Source organism: Cajanus cajan, chromosome 1, assembly GCF_000230855.2.
Source record: "Cajanus cajan strain Asha chromosome 1, NIPB_CcT2T_4, whole genome shotgun sequence".
In the NCBI taxonomy this organism is placed as follows: Eukaryota; Viridiplantae; Streptophyta; class Magnoliopsida; order Fabales; family Fabaceae; genus Cajanus; species Cajanus cajan.
Genome location: NC_138517.1, coordinates 67,283,612 through 67,309,634, shown reverse-complemented (window position 1 = coordinate 67,309,634; position 26,023 = coordinate 67,283,612). Strand labels below are relative to the sequence as shown.

At 40.1% G+C, this 26,023-nt stretch overlaps 3 protein-coding genes across 3 annotated transcripts; all 3 read right to left on the bottom strand.

Annotated features, from left to right (window-relative positions):
• Nucleotides 1-6,949: 6,949 nt before the first annotated feature.
• Nucleotides 6,950-9,455, bottom strand: LOC145955407 (uncharacterized). The gene is made up of 8 exons (XM_083070035.1): nucleotides 9,198-9,455; nucleotides 8,921-9,124; nucleotides 8,600-8,836; nucleotides 7,876-8,517; nucleotides 7,541-7,803; nucleotides 7,300-7,467; nucleotides 7,128-7,232; nucleotides 6,950-7,049 (listed from the first exon to the last, which is right to left on the bottom strand). Exons 1-8 carry the CDS (start codon nucleotides 9,453-9,455, stop codon nucleotides 6,965-6,967), a joined length of 1,962 nt encoding a protein of 653 aa, XP_082926161.1. The 3' UTR covers nucleotides 6,950-6,964.
• On the bottom strand, nucleotides 9,364-12,931 carry LOC145950605 (uncharacterized). Its single transcript, XM_083061820.1, has 2 exons — nucleotides 9,586-12,931; nucleotides 9,364-9,459 (listed from the first exon to the last, which is right to left on the bottom strand). Exon 1 carries the CDS (start codon nucleotides 12,757-12,759, stop codon nucleotides 9,589-9,591), a length of 3,171 nt encoding a protein of 1,056 aa, XP_082917946.1. The 5' UTR covers nucleotides 12,760-12,931; the 3' UTR covers nucleotides 9,364-9,459; nucleotides 9,586-9,588.
• Nucleotides 12,932-15,718: 2,787 nt separating this feature from the next.
• Nucleotides 15,719-18,519, bottom strand: EXO70C2 (exocyst subunit exo70 family protein C2). Its single transcript, XM_029270016.2, has one exon. It carries the CDS (start codon nucleotides 18,229-18,231, stop codon nucleotides 16,063-16,065), a length of 2,169 nt encoding a protein of 722 aa, XP_029125849.2. The 5' UTR covers nucleotides 18,232-18,519; the 3' UTR covers nucleotides 15,719-16,062.
• Nucleotides 18,520-26,023: the final 7,504 nt, after the last annotated feature.

Here is a 26,023-nt window from a genome sequence, read left to right as displayed (position 1 = left end):
TCCCGGGCAAGGACGGTAAAATCATCTCCGTCAAGGCTAATCAGAAAAAGGCTCGGTAATGCTATGCCGAGAGTCTGAAGGTCTCCTCGTCCAGCAAGCAAAGCAAGGGGGATCCCCTCACTGCAGCTTCTTAAGTTTCATTTCTTTTTTCAGTATGAACATAGTCGTGCACTCTTTTCCCGCCCCAGTCTTTGACTGCGAGGGTTTTTAACGAGGCACACAGGCATAATAAATAAAATTACTCATTTTGCTCAATCCATACTCTTATCTTTCTGCTCATATAAAGGACGAAAACGAACCTTAAACGCACAAATGCAAGTTTCGAGGTCGAATACGAACCTCAACACTCTCGCTAAAGGTCGATTTCGAACCTTAATTAAATAGTCCATCTAAAATCTAAGGTCGAATTCGAACCTCGGTTTATTAAGGTCAAGTTTGAACCTTCACGAAGCTCTAAGGTCAAATTCGAACCACATAAGCCGAGGTCGAATACGAACCTTGGCACTCTCGTTAACGGTCGAGTTCGAACCTTAATCAAATCGTTTCCCTCAAAATCAAGGTCGAGTACGAACCTTAGAACTCTCACCCGGGGTCGAGTACGAACCTCGGAAAAATTTGTTTTACTCCAAAACGGGGTCGAGTACGAACCTTAGAACTCTCACCCGGGGTCGAGTACGAACCTCGGAAAAATTCATTTTACTCCAAAACAGGGTTGAGTACGAACCTTAAAACTTTCATCCGGGGTCGAGTACGGACCTCAGAAAAATTCATTTTACTCCAAAACAGGGTCGAGTACGAACCTTAAAACTCTCACCCGGGGTCGAGTACGAACCTCTAAAAAATTCATTTTACTCCAAAACGGGGTCGAGTACGAACCTTAAAACTCTCATCCGGGGTCGAGTACGGACCTCGGAAAAATTCATTTTACTCCTAAACGGGGTCGAGTACGAACCTTAAAACTCTCACACGGGGTCGAGTACGAACCTCAGAAAAATTCATTTTACTCCAAAACGGGGTCGAGTACGAACCTTAAAACTCTCATCCGGGGTCGAGTACGGACCTCGAAAAAATTCATTTTACTCCAAAACGGGGTCGAGTACAAACCTTAAAACTCTCATCCGGGGTCGAGTACGGACCTCGGAAAAATTCGTTTTACTCCAAAACGAGGCCGAGTACAAACCTCGACAAAATCGTTTTACACAAACCCAAGGTCAAGTCCATCGTTTGAGGTCAAATTTGAACCTTCGTATAGCTCACCTCACTTCAATTCGAGACCGAATCCGAACCTCAGACCAAATTCGAACCTCTCAAAAGATTCCTTTATGAAAAACTGAGGTCGAGGTTTCACCCCGGCGTGACCAGCTCGGATCTATAAAAACACAAAACAGACACCGAACGTATACCTCAAAACACGCACAAAGCAAAAACCAAGCACAAACACATAAAAGCAAAGAAATATATGTATACGCATATATCAGCAAAGTTCCCAGAGTTCAACACTTGAATTCAAAACAGAAAATTAAACTAGGCTATTACAAAATTGGCCTACGTAGAGGCGTTCTCACTAGAACTGTCATCGACATTCTCCTCCTTAACCAGCCTCCCAAAGCGGACAACCTTCTCCACATGCATGGAGGAAAAGTCGAACCTGGGAGCAAGGAGCCGTGCCTAACGAGCGGCCTTGTGGAAGCCCCTCCGGTGCTCCATCACTACGGAGCGTTCAACCTTCGCAAGCCTCCCTTCCACGGTCGCCTTCCCCGCTGCCAGCTCCGCAAGCTCCGCCTTCAAGGTGGCAATCTCGTCCTCCCGGCCACCAAGAATGACCTCGCTACGAAGGCGCTCTTCAGCTGCCGCCGCCAACTCTCCTTTAAGAGAGGTCACAACATCCTCCAGAGCCCGCACTTGGCCACGGGAAGACGTCACCTCATCCTCCAAAGAGCGGGTGCGACCCCGAGAGAAGGCGACGAGCTCCTGCAGCTCCCCCACCTGGGAGGCATAAGCCTCGTTGGATCGCAAAGCGATCTCAAGAGACTTCTGCACCCTCGCAAGGTCACCCTGCACAGATCGAAGCTCGGCCTCCTGCCGCTTCGCCTCACCAAGAGCAGTACTAAGAGCCTTGTTCTCCTCCCTCAGGATCTTATTCGTATCCTTCTAGGGTTGAAGTCGGCCCCTCAGCTTGGCCAGGTCCTCTTGCTGCTTGGCCAGGTCCTCCTGCTGCTTAGCCCACCTAGGCTTCCAGTGGCCGAGGATGCCCATAGCCATCTGCAGAAGGACCTGGGCAGCGTCGAAACTATCCTCGAGGCCGGCCTCGTCTATCAACCCCTGGTCCTCGGAGCTCAACGAGCCCTAAGGGAAGAACTTCTCGGCGGTCACCCCCGCACTCCACAGCGAGCCCATGTCGGCCGAGGCGCTCACGTGGTCCAGCCGCACTTTTGAAAGGCCCTTCCCAAAGCGATGGGTTAGGTATCGGCTCCGGGAAACCCACTGTGATGAGCCAGACGGTGGCGTCGAAGCTGCAGCGGTGGGCGGGGGAACCTCACGGCTCGGACCCCCTTCACGAGCCTCAATAGAGGCGGAAGCCGGCGTCCCCTGCTCGGTATCTGGAAGGTCCGCAATAGGAACCTCTGACCTCGCCTACGAAAACCATCCCCATGTCAAAAAATAAAATAAGGTGGCATACGGGAAACCACGAAAGTCAGGGAACACTACTTACCTCAGCAGCAGGTAAAACTTGCTCGGTGGCCGGAACCGCCACCTCGGCAGCCTGGGCGACCCGCCCGGCAGCCTGTGTCGCCGCCTCGGCAGCATTTCCTGCCTGTGAAAGACGGCCCTAGGTCAGAACATAGAAAAACACAATAAACGACACTAAAAAAGCAACAGTAATAGGGCTCTCACCACCTTGACAGCCTGGGCGACCTGCTCAGTGGCTGCAATCGCCACCTTGGCAGCCCGAACCACCTCCTCAAAAGCCACCTGAGGGGCCTCCTTGGGCGGTGGACTCTCAGTAAGGTCCACCGCACTCGCATCAGCGGCCGTGGAGGTCACCTCCTCGGCGTCCACAGGAGCAGAGGTCCCCCCGACCTCCTTCGCTCCCCTTTTCCGCTTTCGGCTGACCTTTAGAGGGGGAACATCCTCCTCTTGAGGCTCGGGGACCTCGAGTTCTATGACATTGTAACGATGTTTGAGCTCGCGCCACAAATTCTTCCCCATGATACCTACAGACAAGAAGCAAAACACATCAGCAAAAGAAAGCTACACAAATCCTAAGCCACCAAAAAACACAATACTCACTCTCCAAACCCCTCTCCCTGTATGCCGAGTTCGCAAGCGACAGAACGAGCTTGCAATCTAGCGGGCGAGGAAGTGCAGCGAGGTTGTCGATAGCGGCCACCTCCGAGGCCGTCAGTTTCACCTGGCCTACCCCTTGAAACCTAGACAGTTTGGGGCACCATTAGAAAGGGAATTTCGGCAGCTCGCCGAAATAAAATGCCCCATCCTCCAAAGGGTCAACATTCACAAGAGCAACCCGGAAAAACTCTTGCTTGAAATTTTTATATGACTGGGAGTAGAGGGTAAAAAAACCCCCATCCCTACTCCCATTCAAGGACAGAATGCCATATGGCGGAACGCCTAACTTCAACTGATAAAAATGAAGAAAGACGGGAAGGGATACCTCTATCCCTAAAACTGTACACAGGACTTGAAAAGCCCTCAAGAAATCCCAACTATTGGGATGCAACTGGCAAGGAGCCGCTTTGACATGGTTCAAGAAATCACACTCAAACTGAGTGAAAGGAAGACAGACACCTAAATCCCTAAAGAAACAATAGTACATATAGAAATGGGGAGAATCGGTAGACTTCCTCATGTACACACCCTCACCAGCCTGACAAGGTTCAAACCGGATCATTCGGGAGATAGCAGGGTCGCAAACCCTGCATGACCTGGCGATCCTATTGACCTCAAGAAAGGTCCGAAAGACACTTTGGATGCCCCCCACCTCGCACTTGACCCAGTCATAGCCAGGAATGCCCGGCTCCGGGCCCCAGGGCGGATCCCTCTTTTCGGCGACAGCTTTCCCAGTAGCCACCGCCTTACCACGCGCCTTGCCCCGAGAAGGCGCAAAAGAACCGACACTACTTCCCCCAGCCATGAAAAAGACAAGAAAGACTTGAAGAAGGTTGGGGAAGAAGGAAAAAGAAGACTGTAGAAAGGAAGTACCTGGTACTCTCCCTCAGAAATTAACCCTAACAGTGACTGGGTTACTGGAAACGATGGCGGAAACGGAGAAAACGGAGACGGAAAACGAGCAGAAAAACGAGAGGAACAGCGTGCGCAAGAAGCTGAAAAAGTGAAAAGTGAGCAAAGGGAGAAGCGAAGAGGCGCGTATGAGAGAAAAGAAAGTTTTCCCCCAAAATTCAAAGCGGCCATGCCACGCGTCAACCTAAGGGCACGCCTGACAACGCAATTAATCTCAAATTCATCATTGCATAACCGTCATTTCCCATGACACGCCACTTGCACGTTTTCAGGAAATGAACAGTCGCGACACGTGTCACCACAACGAGCAAACGTACGCGAGAGGTCACCTCCTCCCAGCGAGCTCGGCCTTAACTCCTCGACCTACGGTCTTCGAAGCTCGGGGGGCTAGTGTACTATCCAAACCTTGATATGACAAGGTCGAGTCCGAATCTTGAGACTACATTTTCTTAACCAAGGTCGAGTTCGAACCTTGTTAGGCCGAGGTCGAGTTCGAACCTTGAGATCACATTTTCTTAACCAAGGTCGAGTTCGAACCTTGTTATGCCAAGGTCGAGTCCGAACCTTGAGATCATATTTTCTTAACCAAGATCAAGCTCGACCCTTGAAGATCACATTTACTTAACAAGGTCAAATTTGAACCTTCAAACAACAAATTTGGGAGCTCCACAGAAGCCCCTTCGCTCTTACATCACTCGGTGCTTGGGGGGCAAGTGTACTGGCCAGCCAAGTTGCCGACTTGTCCTTCACCAATCTATTGACTCAATCAAAGGTTTACCAGCCTGACCAAACAGTAAACTCATCATTGCCGAGTTCCTCAGCTCGGCCATAAAATATGGACATCGAAATACGACATCGGCCCAAAGAGGCCACGTCATCAAGCAGATAAAAATACAATTTTGTTACCACGCCACCTGCACGTTCTCGAGAACGAGGCGATAGTTGCAACACATGGCATCTTGATAGGCAAGCATGCGCGAGAGGTCACTGCTCCCTGACAAGCTCGGTCTTAACTCTTCAACCTACGGTCTTCGGAGCTCGGGGGGCTAGTGTACTATCCGTACTGCGTAACCGAGCTCCGAGCTCGACACCATAACGCAAACCAAACTCGGACACGCACCGCGTGACATCAGCTCGGTATTTAAGCGAATCATAACTGATCCCTGAGGATCTCGCCCCGGACGAGGTCCGTTATCTAATCATATTACACCTCATCTCAGGCCCAAGGCCCAAAGCAACCCTAATTCACACCTAGGTACGTGCATTACTTATACGAGACTAATACTCACACAAACACTAACTTTAGCATCGGAGTCTCTTTTTCAGGTACCACCCCCACCTTGGAGCACCAGCGTACCCGTGAAGGAGGCTCACCGATCTTACCTAGCGGATCAGCTCTACAGCAGATTTCCGGTAAGAACACCAAGGTATTGAGGAGGGTTCTCAAAGTAATCACCAAGTAGTACAATTGGATGATGATGATGATGATGATATCCATGGTATGAGTTTTTATTTATAAACAACTAGGCGTAGATTTGATGCAAAATCTGAGTTGGACAAGTATCTAAAAGAAGATTGTGAGCCTTTCATCAAAGTCAATTGAATTTGATATTTTAAATTGGTGGAAAGTAAACTCAGCTAGATTTCCAATCCTTGGAAGTATAACTCGAGAAGTGTTAGCCATTCCTGTTTCTACAGTAGCATCAGAATCTTCATTTAGTACTGGAGGAAGGGTTCTAGATCCTTATCGAAGTTCTCTTCACTAGTACAGAAAGGGTCTTTTACGTCGTGTATTTTGACCCTTTTACGTCGGAAAAGGGTCCGACGTTAATACGGGAGTCGTAAATTTACGTCGCCTCTAAAAGGCGACGTAAATTTACGTCGGGGATTTCTCCAAACCGACGTAAAATGGGGCAAAATCATGCCACAATTTTACGTCGGAGATGGCTTTGTCCGATGTATATTTACGTCGGTCATTGCGAGGACCGACGTAAATTTACGTCGGACAAAGCCATGTCCGACGTAAATTGTGGGAGTTTTTTTTTAAAAACGTTTGTAAATTGATATACCCAACACCTGCATATAAATATAATCCAGAATACCAACTCTAAACCAGGCAGTCCAGAATAGAAATTCAAATTGTATTTCAAAATTGAATGACAAAAAGAAAATAATATATAAATCTTAAAAAACATAAATTATGACAATGTAAATCCTATTATCCTAAAAAAGCTATAAAACATGTTTGTCAATGCTATCTAACTAACTAAACTAACTAACTATCAAACTATAAACATAATATCTAACTAACTATCAAACTATAAACAGAATATCTAACTAACTATCAAACTATAAACATAATATCTAACTAACTAAACTTAGAAAAAAATTTGCCCATTGTTCTCTTATCTTGAGCAACTCATCTTCGGGCAATGGAGATGGATCTTGAAAGACCTGAAAGGGTAATTTAAGTGTCATTAATATGCAATGTTAATTATTCTAAAGGTAAATATAGTTAAATAAATTTTGATATGAATTACCTGCGCCCAAGAATTAATAATACCCGCAGAAACTATGACTTTCATCCAATACATGATGTAATAGCCACATTCAAACGAGTCTTGTTGCTTATTACACTAAAATGAGAAACAAATAACTATTAATTCCAAAGTCAATAAATTTAAATATTATTGATTGTATGAATTTATTTGCTAACCTTAGGGTATATGAAATGCAATGACTTTGATGATCTGGCTCTTCCACTTAATATATTAGCTCCAGACACGATTCTAATTAATTGAAATAAAAACAAATGTTAGCCAATATATATAATTAGTTTTAAAACATAATGAAAAAATTTTACTTACCCATGTAATTGGCTTTTAATTTCATGGCTTGGTTTTCGATGAAGTGAACAAAACCACACCACAGTATATTCCTTAGGAATGATTACCATTAACTGCCAATGGGACCTACATTGTATGACAAACAAATCAGTTAAAAAATTACCATGATTAAAAAACCAATTAAAAAACTAACCCGTCAATGTATGGAGCCATGTATATATGTCTTCTTGAGTCACTCATCCATGTTTGCATATATTGTTGGATCTGGACCTGAGTGTTTCCTGATTTTTGGATGGATTGAGGCTCAATAAATCCATATACTTCTGCTTGTGCTTGCTCCACACTCAATTTGTCCATGTACCTAACACAAATAATTATTATAAGTTAAATGTAATTATTGTAAATTTAGACTCATAAAAGAAAATATGACTTACATGGCCCACAACTGTATGACAGATATATTTAACATGCAGTTTCCCCCAACAATCTCTAATGCATCAGGCAGAGATATGTATAGTGGAACATCAGAGCTATCAACTCCAAAAACTCTAATGTCCCACTGCAATTGAATTGGATGCTTCTTTATTCGTGGTAATTTGATTAGAAGCTTAGATATGGGATCATCCTCAGCTTCTGCGATATTGGCATCATGAACATGAGGTTCTCTCATGACCTCCTTACCACGATTGATAAAATCCTAAAGAAATAATCAAAATTAGTTAAACAATAATAGAATTATAAGAATCTAAAAGAGCAATAATATAATTACCTTTGCCCGTGCTGAAAGCGGCATGACCAAACGTTTTGGCCAAGCTAAGAATGTGCCGGTTGCCTGCCCCACTAGTTGAACCTCTGTATTGGGCAAAGGCACTGGAGCAGCAGCATCTTGAACTTGGTCAACCACAACCAGTGTCCAGTCTGGCTGTAGAGGGACACCATGGATGGTTGAGCCACCCTCAAATACTCGGCCAATAGCCACTAACCGTGGGGGTTCATCCTCAACATATAACTCACACTGGTTTGGTACATCAGTGTGAGTCTGATCCGGTGAGGGATTTGGAGCAGCACAACTCCCTTTAGTGTTGACTCGAACACCATCATGAGCAACTGCAGTCTGTTGCTGAGAACGAGCCAAAAGTTCAAACTTCTGTTCAAACTGTTTTTCAATATTCTTCAGTTTCTCTTCAAACTGCATCTCCAATCTCTGCTCCAATTCCTGTATAACCTCTTGACTGCAAGAGTTGACAGTGTTCCTCGATGATCGGCCACCAAAGACATCTCGGTGGCTCCAAGAACCACCAACACCACGCACACGACCTCCGTGCTCTGGCTTTCCTATGGTCGTTGTGAGGATATCATTCCGACCATCAGAAACAAATGAGCCCTGGGTGCTCTGCTCAACTAAACCCTCCTGCAACAATAAGGAAGATTAAAAATTCTTATGAATTAAATGAGTTGAAATGAAGAGTCTTAGTTTGTATAATTTTACTTACTATTTTACTAGCAACGACTCTTGCAGACTCAGAAGTCATTTGCCCATCTGGTTTTGTCCGGGCTGCTATCCACATCTCATGGCGGGGAGGTGACTCTACACGGTCAGCATCCTCAACCCCTGCTGCCTGTGCCTTAGCCTTCTTCATTTGCTTTTTTTTTCTTTCATATCCCCCTCTTGACAATAGATGGGGTGCATCATTCTTGGCCTGTCGTTCTTGGGCAGCTATTCTTTTAGCCTGCAATAATACAAAAAAGAAAATGAGATAAATTAAAATGTACCTTAAGTATTTGTGTCAATGTAAAAGTTATCAATAACTAACCTGCCACGAAGGGTCCAATCGAGTGGCACAAAATTGCATCCACTCCTCATCAGTGATCTGGTACTTTAGACAGGGAGTCTCATTTTCGCGCTCTCCAAATACATACTCCCGTGTCAAGAAATTCTTGAAGTCTCTCCACCTGGTGGCAAGGGCAGATAACATCTTCCTCCTCATGCCCTCAGTGTTGGGAATGTCAAAATTTTGCTATGAAAATAACAACAAATAATAAATAATGTATTTTAGTTATATAATATTGAAAGGATGTGAAAGTATATACCTGAATATCCTGCCACATGAGGTTCTTGTCAACCTCCTGAACGTCATCCCATGATGGAATGATAATAGAAACATGTCGTCGAGCTAGGACTCCCAAATAGCTCTTAAACTTGGCAGCATTTGGGCCTGATGCCTTGCTAGAACGAGGATCCACCTCAACTGGTGTCCTCTCCTTGGCAATGCGCCCAGCTGTCAACCCAGACAATCGGGTGACAGATCTACCTTCCCTTCTTCCACTGCCAGACCCAGAATCCTCCATAATCCTAAAAAAATTAAACTGTCATTATTAAAACAATGAATTAACTGAATAGATAAATAAAGTAAAAAAGATAATAATAATATAGCAACAAAATAACTAATAAAAAAATAAATAATACATAAACAGAAACCTATTAGGTTGGAATGTTTTCCCATATTCCTTCATCATGATCACTTCGAATAGCATGTATTTCATCCACTTCATTGTCCGCAATAGGACCAAATGATCTACTTGAAAAAGACGGTGTCTCATGCATATCTAGAGACTCATCTTCGTGAGTTCCATGCATGGTTCTTCCTTCGAGGACCACTGACCATTTCTCATTACATGGATCCCTGACATAAAAAACCTGTCTTGCTTGATATGCCATAATAAAAGGTTCATCCTTATAGCCGACCTTATTCAAATCAACCAAAGTAAATCCTAAATCATCTGTCCGCACACCCGTATTGCCATCAACCCATTTACACTTGAACACAGGCACTCTAAACGTAACATAATCAATTTCCCATATGTCTTCTATGACTCCGAAATAACTCATGGATGCTGTAATGAGATTTTTATCTTTTAAACTAGCAAAGTGCACAGCCTCAGCCTGAATTGTAACCCCACTATTTTGTACTCTACTTTTGTCATCTTCTGTCTTTGTATAGAAACAATATTTGTTAATGTCATACCCACCAAATGTAATGACATCGTTGTTAGGCCCACGCGCGAGTCTCAAAAGTGTATCAGAATCATTAACCTCACCATAAACCTTTTTCTTAAACCAAGCTAAGAAACTCTTGTTATGTTCATTCAATACCCATTTCTCATTCATCCGGGGGTGTGCTATCTTGATTTCATCTATGTGTTCAGATATGTAAGGAATTACTTCATCAGTGTTGTTCAATATGTACAAATGGGCTTGGTCAACTTCTGTTCGACTCACAGTTCTAATCTTTAAACTTCGAGTACCCTTACCAAATTGTTTCCCATCATGTCGAGTCTTAGGAATTCCTATTGGTTCTGATTTTGACATATACCCTGAACAAAACTCAATGGCTTCTTCTGCAATGTACCTCTCCACAATAGAGGCTTCTGGGCGGTATTGATTCTTGACATATCCTTTTAAGATCTTCATGTATCTCTCAATAGGATACATCCATCTAAGATAAACCGGGCCACACAATCGAATCTCCCTAACCAAATGAACTATCAAATGCACCATGATATCAAAAAATGAAGGTGGAAAATACATTTCTAATTGACACAAGATTGTGATTGCTTCATTTTCTAACTCATCTAACTTTACAGGGTCAATTACTTTGTTGCAAATGGCATTGAAGAATAAACACAATCGAGTAATAGCAACTCTAACAGAAGATGGTAAAATGTTATGAATAGCCACAGGCAAAAGTTGTTGCATTAACACATGACAATCGTGAGACTTTAAACCAATCAACTTCAAATCTTGCATAGACACCAGACTCTTCACATTTGAGGAGTACCCTTGTGGAACTTTCACACTGCTTAAGCACTCACAAAAGCTTTTTTTTTCTTTCTTTGATAGAGTATGACAAGCTGGAGGCAAGTAAGTGCGTCTTCCAACAGACTGAGGATGCAACTCAGAACGTATACCCATGTCCACCAAATCTTGTCGTGCTTTCACTCCATCTTTAGTCTTTCCTTTGATGTTTAGCAATGTCCCAATTACACTATCACAAACATTTTTCTCCACATGCATCACATCTATGCAGTGTCTAACATCTAACTTGCACCAGTAAGGAAGATTAAAGAATATTGATTGTTTCTTCCAGATATTTCTCTCAGTTGACTTCTTTTGCGTCTTTCCGAACACAATGTTAATGTTCTTCACCCGTTGATATACTTCTTCACCATTGCGCGGTGTGGAGGCAATTTCATCCTCTTGACTTCCATTGAATGCTTTCTTCAATCTACGGTATGGATGACTACGAACAAGAAACTTACGATGCCTAGTGTACGCAGTCTTTTGCCCATGTTTCAATTGGGTATAACTTGTGTTTTCTTCACATATAGGACATGCATAATGACCCTTCACACTATACCCACTCAAGTTACCATATGCTAGAAAATCATTTATTGTGCAAAATAACATTGCATGCATAGTAAATTTTTCTTCACGATATGCATCAAACACCTCCACTCCTGTGTCCCATAACATTTTCAAGTCATCAATCAATGGACTAAGATACACATCTATGTCATTTCCTGGTTGTTGGGGACCTGATATCATCATAGACAACATAATATATTTTCTCTTCATGCATAGCCAAGGAGGCAAATTATAAATGACCAACAAAACTGGCCATGAACTGTGTTTACTACTTAAGTTCCCATAAGGATTCATGCCATCTGTAGCTAAACCAATTCTCAAGTTTTTTGACTCTGCACCAAATTCTGGAAATGTTTCATCAATCCTCTTCCATTGCGGAGAATCAGCTGGATGTCGAAGAAAGTTGTCACATTTTCTACCATTTTCATGCCATGTGAGGTTTTTTGCATCCTCTTTAATGGCAAACAATCTTTTAAACCTAGGTATTATTGGCAAATACCATAAGACCTTAGCAGGGGGACCCTCTATTTCTTCCTCACCATTACTTCCATCAGTTTTCTTTTTGAACCGCGACAATCCACATGTGGGACACACTTTCAGTGTAGCAAAATCATTTGTATACAATATGCAATCATTAGGGCACGCGTGTATCTTCTTATACTCCAAACCCATTGGACATAGTATCTTTTTTGCCTCATAGTTGCGATTAGGTAACGTGTTATCTTCTGGAAGCATCTCCTTCAATAACTCCAACAATTCTGTGAAACTTTTATCAGTCCAGCCATTTCTTGCTTTTAAACTAAACAATTTTAAAGTTGCTGATAATCTTGTAAACATACTGCATCCTGGGTACAATGGTTGCTCAAAATCAGACTTTAAGGTATCATACACATGTGCTCTTTCAAAATTTTCTTCACCAACATCACGTATCATCTCTTCTAAGTTATCGCCCATCCCTTCAAAATTTTCAGTTGTTGACACTGTTGGAATGTCTAATATTTCTCCGTGCCATGTCCATACTGTATAACTCTTCACAATACCATATATAAACAGGTGATCACGTATTTCTCCAACTTCTTGACGTATCTGATTCAAACATCGAACACATGGACAATAATATGCCCCTTTGATGGGTTTCCCATTTTCTCTTGCAAATTGTAAGAACTCTTCAACTCCATTTCTGTACTCTTGACTAATGCGACTTGCATTCATCCAACTTCGATTCATTATCTATATATTAACACAAATTAACTATTGACTCAGTTATTCATAAATTTTCTAACCTAAACTACAACCCTAAAAAATCGATGGTAAACTAAAGGTCAATGCCTAAAAAAGTCTCTTCTTTAATGCATCTGGAACGGCCCGTACTGAAACTAGAACGGGCCGTTCCAGATCAAAAAATTACAACAACAAATTTCCAGCAGGCCGTTCTCTTTGCAGAACGGCCCGTACTGCTTGCAGAACGGCCCGTTCTGTAAGGAGAACGGCCCGTTCTGCAAGGAGAACGGGCCGTTCCAGCGGAACAAATAGCAAAAAAAAACAAAATAATTACGGGGACAACAAACTAACCTCAAACGACCAACGTGCAGACACTTAGAGACTTGGATACGTTGAATGTAGCAATAAACGCAGTGGGAGACTCAGAAATTCAGAGAAAATGAGAGGGGTTGTTTGTAAATTGTGAGCGCGAGAATGGAAAATACAAAGGTGGGGAATATAGGGCCATTTTTTACGTCGGATTTCGTTGTTTCGACGTAAATTTACGTCGGACTAGAGGGGTTCCGACCTAAATTTACGTCGAACCCCCTCTAGTCCGACGTAAATTTACGTCGCACTATGAGACTGCGACGTTAATTCCCACATTTACGTCGGACTAGGGGGGGTTCGACGTAAATTAGTCTCCACTTAATTACGAAACTTCCACCGCGTTTTTACAACGTCGGTGTTTACTGTTTTCGACGTAAATTGGGTGACGTAAATACCCTTTTTTGCACTAGTGCTTACTCCTAGAGCACTAGTTTGCACGCAAGATTGGTTGAAAGGATCATATTTTTTTGTATTTACTAATGAGGACTTTGAAGAGCTTGAGAAATTAGAGCATGGTAAGTTAATATGAATGTTTTACATATTTTTATTATCTTTTTACAATAACTTTTCAAAATTATGAAATATGTTTATTTTTTATTTTTATTTTTTGCAGAGATATTGTCTCCACAAGAAGGGACTTCATTAACATTAGGTGAATGATTTCATTGCACAAATATTTAATATCTATATCTATATAATGAAAATTTCATAGTGCTCTATTTATTTAGCAAGTTAAATCTATATTGCATATTAATGTGATAATTTTTTTTAGGTTACAAACTATTTCAATATCAAGAAGCCTTGGACTGTACATGCAAGATTGTAACCAACATGATCAAAGAAAATTCTCTAGAGGAAATTTGAAAGACTAAGATTTGATTGATTTTCAAAAAAAATATGAATGAAAGATCTATCATGAGGACTTTTATCAATGTAATACTTGTTTTGCATTTCAAATTGTTTTAAATTTAATTTATAATTAATATCAATGATTTGGTAGCTCAATTTAAAAATGTTGATTTTAAATTTATTTTTTAATATAGTTCAATTTAGTTTATAATTAATAATAATTTAATTTGTAATTAATAATAGTTTAATTTATAATTAATAATAATTTTATTTAATTAATATTATAGTTTAGTTCAAACTCCTAGAACTATAGTGCACTAATCTATATAATAGTTTAGTTTAGTTTAGTCAATATTTATTTTAGTTCAATTTAGTTTAGTTTAGTTTTCTTCTAGTTTAGTTTAGTTTACCAATTTGAACACCCCTAGTTCTAGGAATTTCTCTAGGCTTAAGTTCCTTTTTGTGAGTAATCCTTTACTCACTTTGGCCAAGGTGCTTCCCTCCTTTGTTTGGTTCGGATGATCATCCTTCTTCCCTTGTTGGAATCATCGTCTATTCATCCTCAAAGAGAAGATCAAGTGGTCGTGCAAATCAAGAATGAAGAACATCAATCTTCTTCGCTAGGATTTTCCATTAAAGATGGACGATAATATATATATATATATATATATATATATATATATATATAGGGGTTATAATTACACGGGTGTAACTTTTATTAAGTATTACACTGCTCAATAACTTTATATTAAATGTGAATTTCGTTAGATTGAAAGTTAACATCGCTTAGATCATATGTAAAAAAAATTATATTAATCAAAGATGATTTGATACTTCATTTTTAAAAAACAAAATTGACGTAATATATTCATTTCAAAATACACTAAAATATGAACACTTTGATTACCTTCAAGTTGTTTTTTAATTTTAACAAAATTTGATATACACGTATAAAGTGATATGAACTTTCAATCTAACGGTTGAATTTACAAAATTCACATTTAATATAAAGTTATTAAGCGGTGTAATACTTAGTAAAAGTTACACCGGTGTAATTATAACCCCCTTATATATATATAAAGAGAGAGAGAGGGATTTATTTACTCCAAGAGTAAATATACCTAAGCTTACTCTATTTAAATTCTCGTTCAACAGCTCATATTTTACATCAAATTTTAAGAATCTAACCATTGAATTTAAAGTTCTTAATGCATAGATCAAGTCGACAAATTTTTTAAAAATTTGAAAACTATTTCATACTTTGTTTCATTAGTTCAAATTTCTCACGTAACCAAAACAAAAATTAAAACATCTCATTGCTTATAAAATTCCCTTCTCTCATCTTATTATTTTTAATATTTATTTTTATTTAGTAGTGAGTCACATACCGCCTCATTTCAAATCAAGATAGATATGGATTTATAACAATTACTTGATCTAATTAGTTAAATTCCGGAAACTACAGTGGCTCCATAAGGAAGCAACTCCTGTATCAACATAACACATACCACAAGTAATAAATAAACAATTAAGACAGTAAAAAAACTGATAACGTTTTTCTATACTAATTTTAATACATTTTTAATTGTTTAGACTGATTGTATGAGGTTTAGATTCTACTCTTTCCGTCTTGACTATACTTTTTAATATTCATATATATATATATATATATATATATATATAAATACGATAAAAGTCTAATCACATTCACGTAGAGTTAACTTTTGTTTTGAGGGCAAAAATAAAATTAAGAAGCAAGAACAAATATCTAGAGAGGAAAAATTAGTTATACAAAGTCAATTGAGAATTAAAATTAAGTATAAAACACAAAAGGTGAGGGTGAGTTGAAAATTTAAATACAAGAAAAGAATTCACCCTTAACACTAACCGAATCCTGTATTGAAAAGAAAGGTGATAATAGTGATAATATTACAGTCAAACGACCCAATTCGGCCTCTTGCTGACAGACAGAAGCACCAAAATTAAGGAAAAGCTTGAGTGCAATGCATGGCACGACCAATCTTCTTCCACAATTCCTCATCAGTGACAGAACCTAGCACACTCGATTAAACTCTTGTTCTCCCTTGGTCTCTAGCGGCGCCCGTGAGGGTTCCCATCGAACAACTCGTCAATGCAAGTCTCTACATCCTCACCCTGGTACTTAATATACTTCTCCGTTTGTCTCCCCGGATCCAAGTACTGCGAAAACCTCCCCAAGAAGGACCTGTACGCAGGAATCACCAGCGTAGAAATTGAAGCCCTAAGTTCCGATTGAAGCTGTTCGTCGCTCACCACCCACGCGCTCTGCGTCTTGTGGATCTCCTCAAACAACGCGTTGAAGCTCTTGAACCGTTCCTTCAGCACCGGCTTCTGCACCTTCCCGTTATCATTCAAACCCTTCAGACTCAGACAACTCAGAATCTTACTCCACGTCTCTAACTGGTAAGTCTTGTGGTAGGTCCTCAGCTCCGTCGATCTCTTACGACACCACGTTTCCCCCATCACTTCGTAGATCTCCGCAGAACCTTTTATTTTCTGAACTATGTACCTTCCGTTGTTCATCATGAAAATGCAGCTTAATGCAACTTCTTTGTACAGCTTCGCCTTTCCTTCGAGGTTCGAGTCCAGAAGCTCCATCACCCTCATCAACTGCGCCGCGAAAGGTGACACGTTATCTTTCTGTGCATTGTTCTTGTGTTTGTCTTCCTCTCTCTCGTAGTGAGGCCTGCTTGTTGAATCCGCGCGCTCCATTTTGGAGTGTTCTTTGAACACCTCCTCCAACGTGTCTTTGTATTCACACGCTAGCCTCAGGTAGTTCATGATGTAGCGCGTGAGCGGGTGCACCGCGCCGCCGGCCACCGGAGTTCTCCCGGTCTCCGACTTGATCGAATTCTCCAGGTCGCAGAATATCAACACCGCTCCCTCGCCGAGGCGGCACTTCGCCGACGTCGTTTCGGTCTTCACTTCCGCGGCCATGTCGTCGGGGAAGAGATTCTCCATGCTCGGAATCGCGTCTCGCAAGGTCTCGTACATGTCCAGGAGCTTGAAGAGTTTCTCTCCCGCGCGCTTCGTCATGGCCACGCTCTCCGCGAAGTTCACCAGCTGAATCGCGATGCTGCGGAAGAGGTTGCCGTAGAGGCACGCCGCGGAGTCCGCCGTCGTCTCCTCCGCGAACACCGCCTCGGCGAGCTTCCGCTCGCCGGGGAACCACACCGAGGTGCATTCCTTCCACGTGTTGATCCACGTGGGAATCTCCCGCTCCAGTGTCTCCCACGGCATTCTCTGCGCCTCGTCGATGCTGAGCTTCTCGTAACCTAAAATCTTGTACAACCCCTCTTCGAACGCGTGCCTCCGCGAAACTGCGTAAACCTGGCAGCACTCATTTTCGTAACCGCCTGCTGTCATTTCCTTGGCGATTTGGCGTAGCTTCGTAACCGTTTCCTCCGCGAAACCCGGGAAATCCATAACCGTTTCGGTTGGAGTCTCGGACTCCAACGCTTCCGCCACGTGTTGCTTTCCTTTCGGGTCTGCTTTGTTCGGGTTTCTAGATTCTTCCATTAGGGAGCGGAACTCCTCCTCCAGAAACGACATCGCACGCTGCTGAATCGAGCCGATGCCGTTTATCATCAAGTCTACCTTCACCTTTTCCTCGTCCTCTTGCTCTTTCTCGCGATGAGATTGGATATACTCCGTTAAATGTTTCATCAGATTCGAAACGCGATTCACGGATTCCAGAAACAACGAATCTTCTTCCGCTGATTCTCCCCATTTGGCCTCGGCGGTGTCGTACTTTGTTATCTTCTGCTCCACGAGATCCAAGAATGTGATTACACATTTAGGGATCTCCAATTTGGTGTCGTCTTTGTTGTTGTTTTGCAGAGTCACGAGGAATTGGTCGATGTCTTCTGAAACCTTCTCGAGACTCGGAGGGGGAGACTCCGGTTGAGCCTCCACGTTTTCTTCTTCTTTTTCTTCTTCCTTCTTTTCCTCCTTCTCTTTCTCCTTCTCATTCTCATTCTCCTTCTCATTCTCATTCTCATTCTTATTCTCCTTCTCATTCTCATTCTCATTCTTATTCTCCTTGGCTTCTTGTTCTCCATGTACGTGATCTGAATCCGCGGCTTTCTCGGTTTCGCCGGTGTCCGGTTTGGCATCGACATTATCGGCGGACTCCGGCACCGGCGAATGAGTGGCGTTGCCGGCGTCGTCGTCGGCTTTGCGAGCGAAACTGCCAGAGTGTTCGGCAAGGTTCTTCTCCATTGTGAATGTTGGGATTACGGTTTGGTTTAGTTTCCCTCAGAGAAAACAAAGAGCGAAAATAAGGCCTCTCAGAATGATAAATGGCGAGATAGCATTGGAAATTATCCGTTTTGTGTGTGTGTGTTTTTTTTTTTTTTATTTTTTCCCCTTAATTGCTTCTTGTTTGGTATCGATGGTTTTTGGTTGTTTTTGCGTTTTCTCTTTAGACTCGTTTTCTAAAAAAAACATCAGTTGGGAGTTGAAGAGGTCGTGTGGGAGAGAGAGAGAAAACGAATGGACAGAAAGGTAGCAAATCTGTGCGGTTGACGGTTGACTCTCGTTTTCCTTTTGTGCGTCTCAGTTAGACGCACAAAGATTTTATTATTACTATTGTTGTCCTTTTTCTTGACGAACGGAGGAGAAGGAGGTGAACTGCGCGCGAGCAACTATTTTTTGTCGTGCAAAAACATATATTTTTGAAATATTTATTATATCTAAAACAAAAGTAAAATGTATTTTTAAAATAATTAACATGATATATTTAATGTTGTATGTATGTAGATACGCAATAAAAAAATTTACTCACCATAAATACAAGCAATTTAAAGATCAAGATATAAGCAGACAGTAAAAACGCCCATTTAATCATTAAAATTATTAGTTTAAAATATATTTTGGTTAATGTAATTTTTTATTTTAGTCTATATTTATATTTTTTATGTAGTCTTTTGCAAAATAAAAATGTAGGAACTAAAAGCAAATTATTCACCTATTATAATGATAAAAATAAAAAGAAATTAGAAGGACAAACAAAATACAAGGATCAAAATAAAAAAGAAAATTTTTATAAAGACTTTAAAAATAATAATTTTGTAAGTGCCTAAATCAAAAAAATAGTAAATTATAAGACTATTTAAGCACAATAATGTTAATTATGCAAAGTATGATATTGGTAATCAAACCCGCAAGCAGTTTGGAGTGGGGCATGTTTAAAAGGCTAAACCAATTACAATTCAAGTAGGTAATGGGAAAGGAATGCCAAAATAGTTAACTATCAAGACATCAAGCCTTTCCCCATACAACAAGGATAAAGTTGTGTCACGGGTCTACGGAATCAAGGTGTCATTAAGCGAAGACATATCTGACATCACCAGGATAGAATGAATAACTAGGAGTGTATGGATCCACACTCCTAGTAAGCTACGAGATAAAATCTCCAAAGAGAAAGAGTCCGAAGAAGAAAGAAAAAGAACTTGAGGAGGAGGATGAACTTCTCAAATGCGCGAGGTGGAGTCAATAAATATTTCTAAAGATTAGTCCAAGATAGAGAAAAAGCATTATAGTTAAAGGCATTGCTAAAAGCCCATTAGAACGAAAACCCGTAAAGGGTGTTCTAGGAAAAAATTAGGGTAAGTAAAAGAGTCAAATCCCAATAGAATACGTCCTATGCAAAAGTCAAAGATAAAAGAATAAGAAAAAAAAGCAACATCTGCTCGAGTTGAAAATTGAAAGGTGACTTGAGTATTCTTTCTAAGAAGCAAGACTTCGTGAAAGTTCTATTCCGAGCTCCACTATAGTCGCCTCCAAGGAAAATTTGTGAATGCATCAAGCGTCAAGCTTGTGGAGGATGGCAAGAAAAAGGCAGATTCAAGCTAAGGAAGAACTACTCACCAACAAGCTATTCTCCATCTCTTACATGAATACACTAGAGGAAACCCTAGGGATCACTCGCATTAATAGGGTCTCAAGCAATGGATGTTTAGTATCATAGGTGCTGTTTGAAAAGGGATACCAACCAAGACAAAGGCATGGTAGAAATGTTCAAGAAGTGACTAAGCTATCGAACTTCCGAGGTAACCTAAGGCGACAAGATTCAGGATATAAGCCAACCACATCTTCAAGGGAGGAAAAGTTGAGACATCTCCCTTTTCATAAGAGCTTTCAAAATGTTGGCATCAGAAGAAGGCTCAATTGTATCGAACCTCTCTAAGGGGAATTCTCTCTTCTTTTCTTTGTGTACGAATCACGAACTCAGGGCATGTCCAGGTCCTCGAGCTACATTAAAAGGACACGTGTAAATCAAAATATTATTTTAATGCCATACTTTTTCTCTATCTCATTTCTTTTCTCTCTTTAAACATTTAATCTAAGCCTCACTAATTAACCCACAATAAACAAAGTGTATTTGGAAGGGACGTCACTCGGATGAGAGCCTAACATACACTAAAATTGGAAAGCGTAACAAAGGAATGATCACACAACTCAAACATGATTGGGGTTTACTAAAATCAAACTAAGAAGGCATCCTACATCTCAAACGAATGCTGCAAAGATAGAACCTCAACAAGAAACCCACTAAGGGGGCTGCGCAAAAGTTTAGGGCAAGGTCCGCTAAGGAACCTATCATAGGTAACCTAGGAAAAATTAAGGACGCTAAAGCAGTAACCTGAGTTGAAAACTGAAAGATGGCTCAAGGGGGATCATTCAATCAAAGCATAACCCCAAGTCATCACTTAAGCTTCAAAGAAAAGGATAAGCACTAAGATAACGCCCCTATAACGGATACGCCTATTTATCAACCTAAAACACTAGCCTACTTTAGCAGTCATGCTTCTAAAACCATTTTTGAAAACCTTTCTTAACAAACTTTTTACAAAAAAACACACATCCCTTTCTTTTCTCTTGACCTATATGGCATTAAGGTAATGTTGAGAGATACATGGAGTATGCATAGTAAACACTCACAGGGAGAAGTTAGAGATGTCCTAGAACATAGTCTAGGTACACCTGATCTAAGGGCTAATATATCATATCCGGTACAAGCAAGAGGGTTAAACGACACAAACCTCATGTTCACAAAGTAACATGATGGAATCATGCTTAGGAAAGCAAGAGGTGACATCCTAAAAGATCCAAGAGGAGTGGGCTAGACATGGAGGTTTGGGCCAGTCAAAGCCCAATGGGACTGATGGGCTTGAAAGGCCCAAATTAAGCTTCACATGGGCCTATTTTGTTATGACCATTCTTCTTATGTTTTTGCTAGTATAGTTTCCATATATTTTGGTCTTGTATTTTGGACCACATAGAGTAACATTTTTTGGGCTTTAGGCTTATTGGGCCTAGTTTTGGGCTTCATGGGCCTTTGGCCTTTTGGTACCCAATATTGGGCTCATTTTCATTCTTGTAATTTTTCCTTTTCATTGTATTTGTTTGGCCATTGTATTTAGGCCATTAGAATAGGAAAATATAGGAAATACTTAAGTGGACGGATTAGGGTAATTTAGGTTTAATTTGGAAGTCATTTAAGTTGTATTTGAGTCACACGTTTAACACCACTAGTGGCTGAACATGTGCTTGCTCAAATTAACCCTAAATACTATCTAAATTAAACCTAAATGCATATGCTCACCTAAACTCACGGCCAAGCACATGTGCACCTAAAATTTGAATTCAAATTTCAAATTTGAATTCAAACTTTAGGCGCCAATTGTGAAGCTTTTGTTTAGGTGCCAATACCACTTCCATCCGAGACTACTTAAGTGCATAAACTCTCACATTGTAATCACTTTTGATATATTGAATTTCTGAACATTCATTCAGCAAAACTCTTCAAGAGTCACCGTGAGAGAGAGTGCCTTCAAACCCTAGAAACTTCTCCTAGTTTCCTACCTTTGAAGTGAGCAATCTCTTGTTGCTTAAGCTTGGATGCTTCCATCCATAGTTTAGGTCATTTTGATCCGAGAATATCCTTCATCCAAGTGTTCTTCATTCAGTCTTCAATCTCCGAAGAAGAGGTCCTAAGCAAAGGTGAAGTCAAGGAGGAGTTCATCCATCACTTCTCCTAGCTTCTCCATCACAACACCTAGAATTTAATTTGACACAGTTAAATGCTAACAATCCATGCTAATAATTAATGCGCATAGAATAATTTCTTGAAAGTAAAATCAATCTACATTTTAAGCATTAACATATAAGCATCATTGCATAGCATGCATATGGTGCAAGTATGCACAAAAGGGTATATGTTCACTTTCAATAGAAAAATACAAAAACAAACTTCAACCCGTTCATTTTTGCATTTTCTTTGCATCCTTGCATTCTTTGCTTATGTCTACTTGTGACAGGTCAAAGGTAATCATCATGCCAAAACACTCATAAAAATATCAACAACCAAGTAAGGCCTCAATAGCTGAAATCATGTTTGAAGCCTAGCTGCATAGGGGCAATCCCTACAAGTGATTTTGTATAGCCACCAAGCAAAGAAAGACACATCAACAACAAGATGGAGTAGAACTAGCTAAGGAGAATAAGCGAGCCTAAGCATGAAGAAGCCACCATGCTTTATTCTGTCTTTGATCGAGCTTTACTCTTGAATTAAATCAAGGATGATTTAGGATAATGCCAAGACCAAGAATGAATTCCTCACCAAAGCCAGAAGTGGCTTTCAAAATAATACTTATTAATAAATATCTCGGAAGCACCATCATCATGGAGAAGGGATATCTTTACCAATAGTGATGACAAATAACAATACTGAAAAAGGCAAAGCTTCAACACAAGAAAAAACCAAAGCTAAAATAGTAATAAAATCAAGACTTAGAAAAATCCTCAACACGGGGGATTCAACTACCAAGCAAGGGGCAGAGTCTCCCCACAACAGCGATCCCATCAACCCAATCAAGCCAAACATCTCAACTCGACAAGATCAAGACTGATAAAAGCTTGTAAGACAATGATGACACCCTTAAGATACACTCAACACCACATCAAGATCATTAGAAGCTTCCTTGCTCCTTAGCAAGCATTTCCCAACAATCTTGACAACTGCAACAAGATCCCAAGGCATCCATACCAACGTCCTTGTGCTTAAGACATAATCACAACGAGCACAGCTCAGAATAACACTCTAACAGCACATCCACACTAAATCCACTTCAATGCAAGAAAACTCAACAATCAACAGTCAACAAATCAAAAGACTCCAACAACATAAGCCTAAAGAGGCGTCATAATACTCACATGGTAGGAGCAACACAAGGTTCTTGCCAATCAACCAAAAGAAATCACAAGGTAGGAACAACAATATAGACACCTAATTTCGTCCCGGACATGCAAACAAGGAAATGGACCTTTAGTATTAGACAAAGGAATTTTCGAAGGCCCAAGTAAGACATTAGAATGGACTAGGATGACATCAGAAGGCTTGAAAACCCAAAAAGATGAATTAGGAGCCTGGAACCCCTTGCCTTGTTTGGATGTCCCAGATGAAATCGAGTGTCTATAATTATGCATCAATGTAATAATGAACGTAGGAAGTTAAATAAACAAGTAAAAAGATAGGAAAAGAGAGATTGAACACATGATTATACTGGTTTGTCCTAATCGGGCTACATCTAGTCGTCTCACAACCTTGTGGGATTTTCCACTAAAACCATAATCAACTATTATGCAAACTTAGTCATTTGCTGATACAAATCACTATTACCTAGCCATCTTATTATTAGTAGAAAAACACCCAGCCACCTATTGAGATTTCTTCACTCAATCACTTGTTGAAACACCCAACCTTAGAGCCACCTACTATGAGATCACATAACACTTGTTGTGTGTTGGTCCCAGTTAACAAGAATCTAGAAGGGGAAGTTGAATAGATTCTATCCTAAGATGACTCTAATTTTGCAAATCTTGATTAAAACCTACCAAAATATCTAAAACTCAACCTTTACTCAATTTGATTTAACAAATAACAATAGATTACAAGGTTTATTACCAATGTATCAAAATATCAAAGTTAATGTAGTGAAACAATCACTTGTAATCACGGTTGATTTTATATTACCAATTTCTTAATTAGTTTCAATTACAAGAATAATATTCAGAGTATAACCAACAATTGAAATATCATATCTCACAAATCTTTGAATTCATTAATTAAGAAATTATCAAGATTCTTAAAGAGATAAGGGTAAGAAGATTAAGAACACAAAAATTTATACTAGTTTAGCCATCCACTTGGCCTACATCCAGTTTTCTCTGATTTAGCACCCTACTAAATCAAAGATCATTCACTATAATATTGTTTACAAACACCTTGCACACACAATATTACAAGAATTCAAACAAACATTAATCTTGACTTCACAAGATTGAAAACACACAATTTATGTACCCCACATAAATTACTTGAGAAATCTCACTCAAGATTTCAAGATCTCTTATTGAGACATCCTATCTCAAGAGATACACCATTCAAAAACAAAAATACATGTTTAAGGATCATAAATATATCACCTAATTTCTTATAGATATTTATCTTTCACAATTGAAAACACTTCTTGAATTTCTTCTTTCAAGAACTAGATGGAAGAGCATGGACCAAGGGTCCAACAACTAGAATTGTGGCCAGGAGGTTACTGGAAGATTTGACTGCTTCAGAGCTTGGTGGGCCCAGGGTACTCTTCACATAGGCTTTACAATGACCACTATGTTACTATGTTCATAAGTACTATAGGATTTCATATTTCTTGTTCTTGTATTTTGGACCACCTAGAATAGGATTTTGGGCCTTAGGCTTCATAGGCCTAGTTTTAGGCTTTATGGGCCTTTGGGCTTTTGGTACCCAATATGGGGCTCATTTTGTTTCTTTTGTTATTTTCTAATGTTTGTATTTGATTGGCCATTGTATTTGGGCCTTTAGAGTAGGAAAATTGAAGGATTACTTAAATATGCGAATTATATCAAAATAGGTTTCATTTAGAAGTCATTTAAGTTGCATTTGAGTCACATGTTTTAAGCCACGGGTGGCTGAACATGTGGATACTCAAATCAACCCTAAATGCTTGATAAATGAAACACAAATGCATGATAGCACAATGATTCACGACCAAGCACATGGGAGCTGAAAATTAAAATTAAAATTTACATTTGAATTCAAATTTAGGAGCCAAGTATGAGCCTTGAAGCTTGGCACCAATCAAGCATCATTCCGTGCCTATTTACGTCTTGCTTCTTTCATTCATGTATTCACTTTTGACATATTGAGAAATCTAAAAATTCATTCAGCCAATTCTCTCCCAAAAGTCTCCATGGAACCTTGCTTAACCTTAGGAATCTCTAGTACTTCTAGGTGAACCCGTGAGCAATCCATTGCTCTCTTAGGCTAGGGTGCTTCCATCTTGATTTGGATCAATCCAAATCCGGTCTTCATCTTCACTTTCTTCTCCAAAATTGCAATCAAGGATGAAGATCTTGTGAGGAGAAAGGCAAGGGAGGTTCATCATCTCATCTTACCTACCTATCTCCATCAGAACTCATGTTCAATCTTTGCACTTCTTGGTTTTTCAGAAAAATTCATTGATCAGCATTGATTCTTGTTTTTGAAAGTAATCTTTTTCTCTAATGTTCTTTTTTCAAAAGATTTTCTAATTTTTCTCTTTTAATTTCACAAAAGATAGTTATTTAAAGTGAAAAACATGATTTAGTTATAAAGAGTAATAACAGAGGTAATCCATTACATGATATGGTAATTTGTTACTAGCTCTTTAAAATTGAACTAGGAACATAAAACTAACAGGGTAATCAATTACAAGATATGGTAATTGATTATCCCGAGCTTTCTAAGACCTAGAATTGAGTTTCATTCTATAGTTATCGATTATCTCAAGTGGTAATCGATTATCCTGATGAAAACTTTGATTCTTCAGCCTTGTTTCAAGCAAGAGAGTTTGCTTTAATCTATTACCAACTGTGGTAATTCGTTACTTCAGAAAACACTTGAAAATTATTTTTAAGTAACAGACTTGGTAATCTATTA

Coding starts and splice junctions, on each gene's coding strand:
- LOC145955407 (XM_083070035.1), bottom strand. CDS start 9,455: ATGGAGGATTCTGGGTCTGGCAGTGGAAGAAGGGAAGGTAGATCTGTC. Junction 8,837..8,920: donor GATTGGACCCTTCGTGGCAG/GTTAGTTATTGA, acceptor GTATTATTGCAG/GCTAAAAGAATAGCTGCCCA. Junction 7,233..7,299: donor ATGGCTCCATACATTGACGG/GTTAGTTTTTTA, acceptor CATACAATGTAG/GTCCCATTGGCAGTTAATGG.
- LOC145950605 (XM_083061820.1), bottom strand. CDS start 12,759: ATGAATCGAAGTTGGATGAATGCAAGTCGCATTAGTCAAGAGTACAGA.
- EXO70C2 (XM_029270016.2), bottom strand. CDS start 18,231: ATGGAGAAGAACCTTGCCGAACACTCTGGCAGTTTCGCTCGCAAAGCC.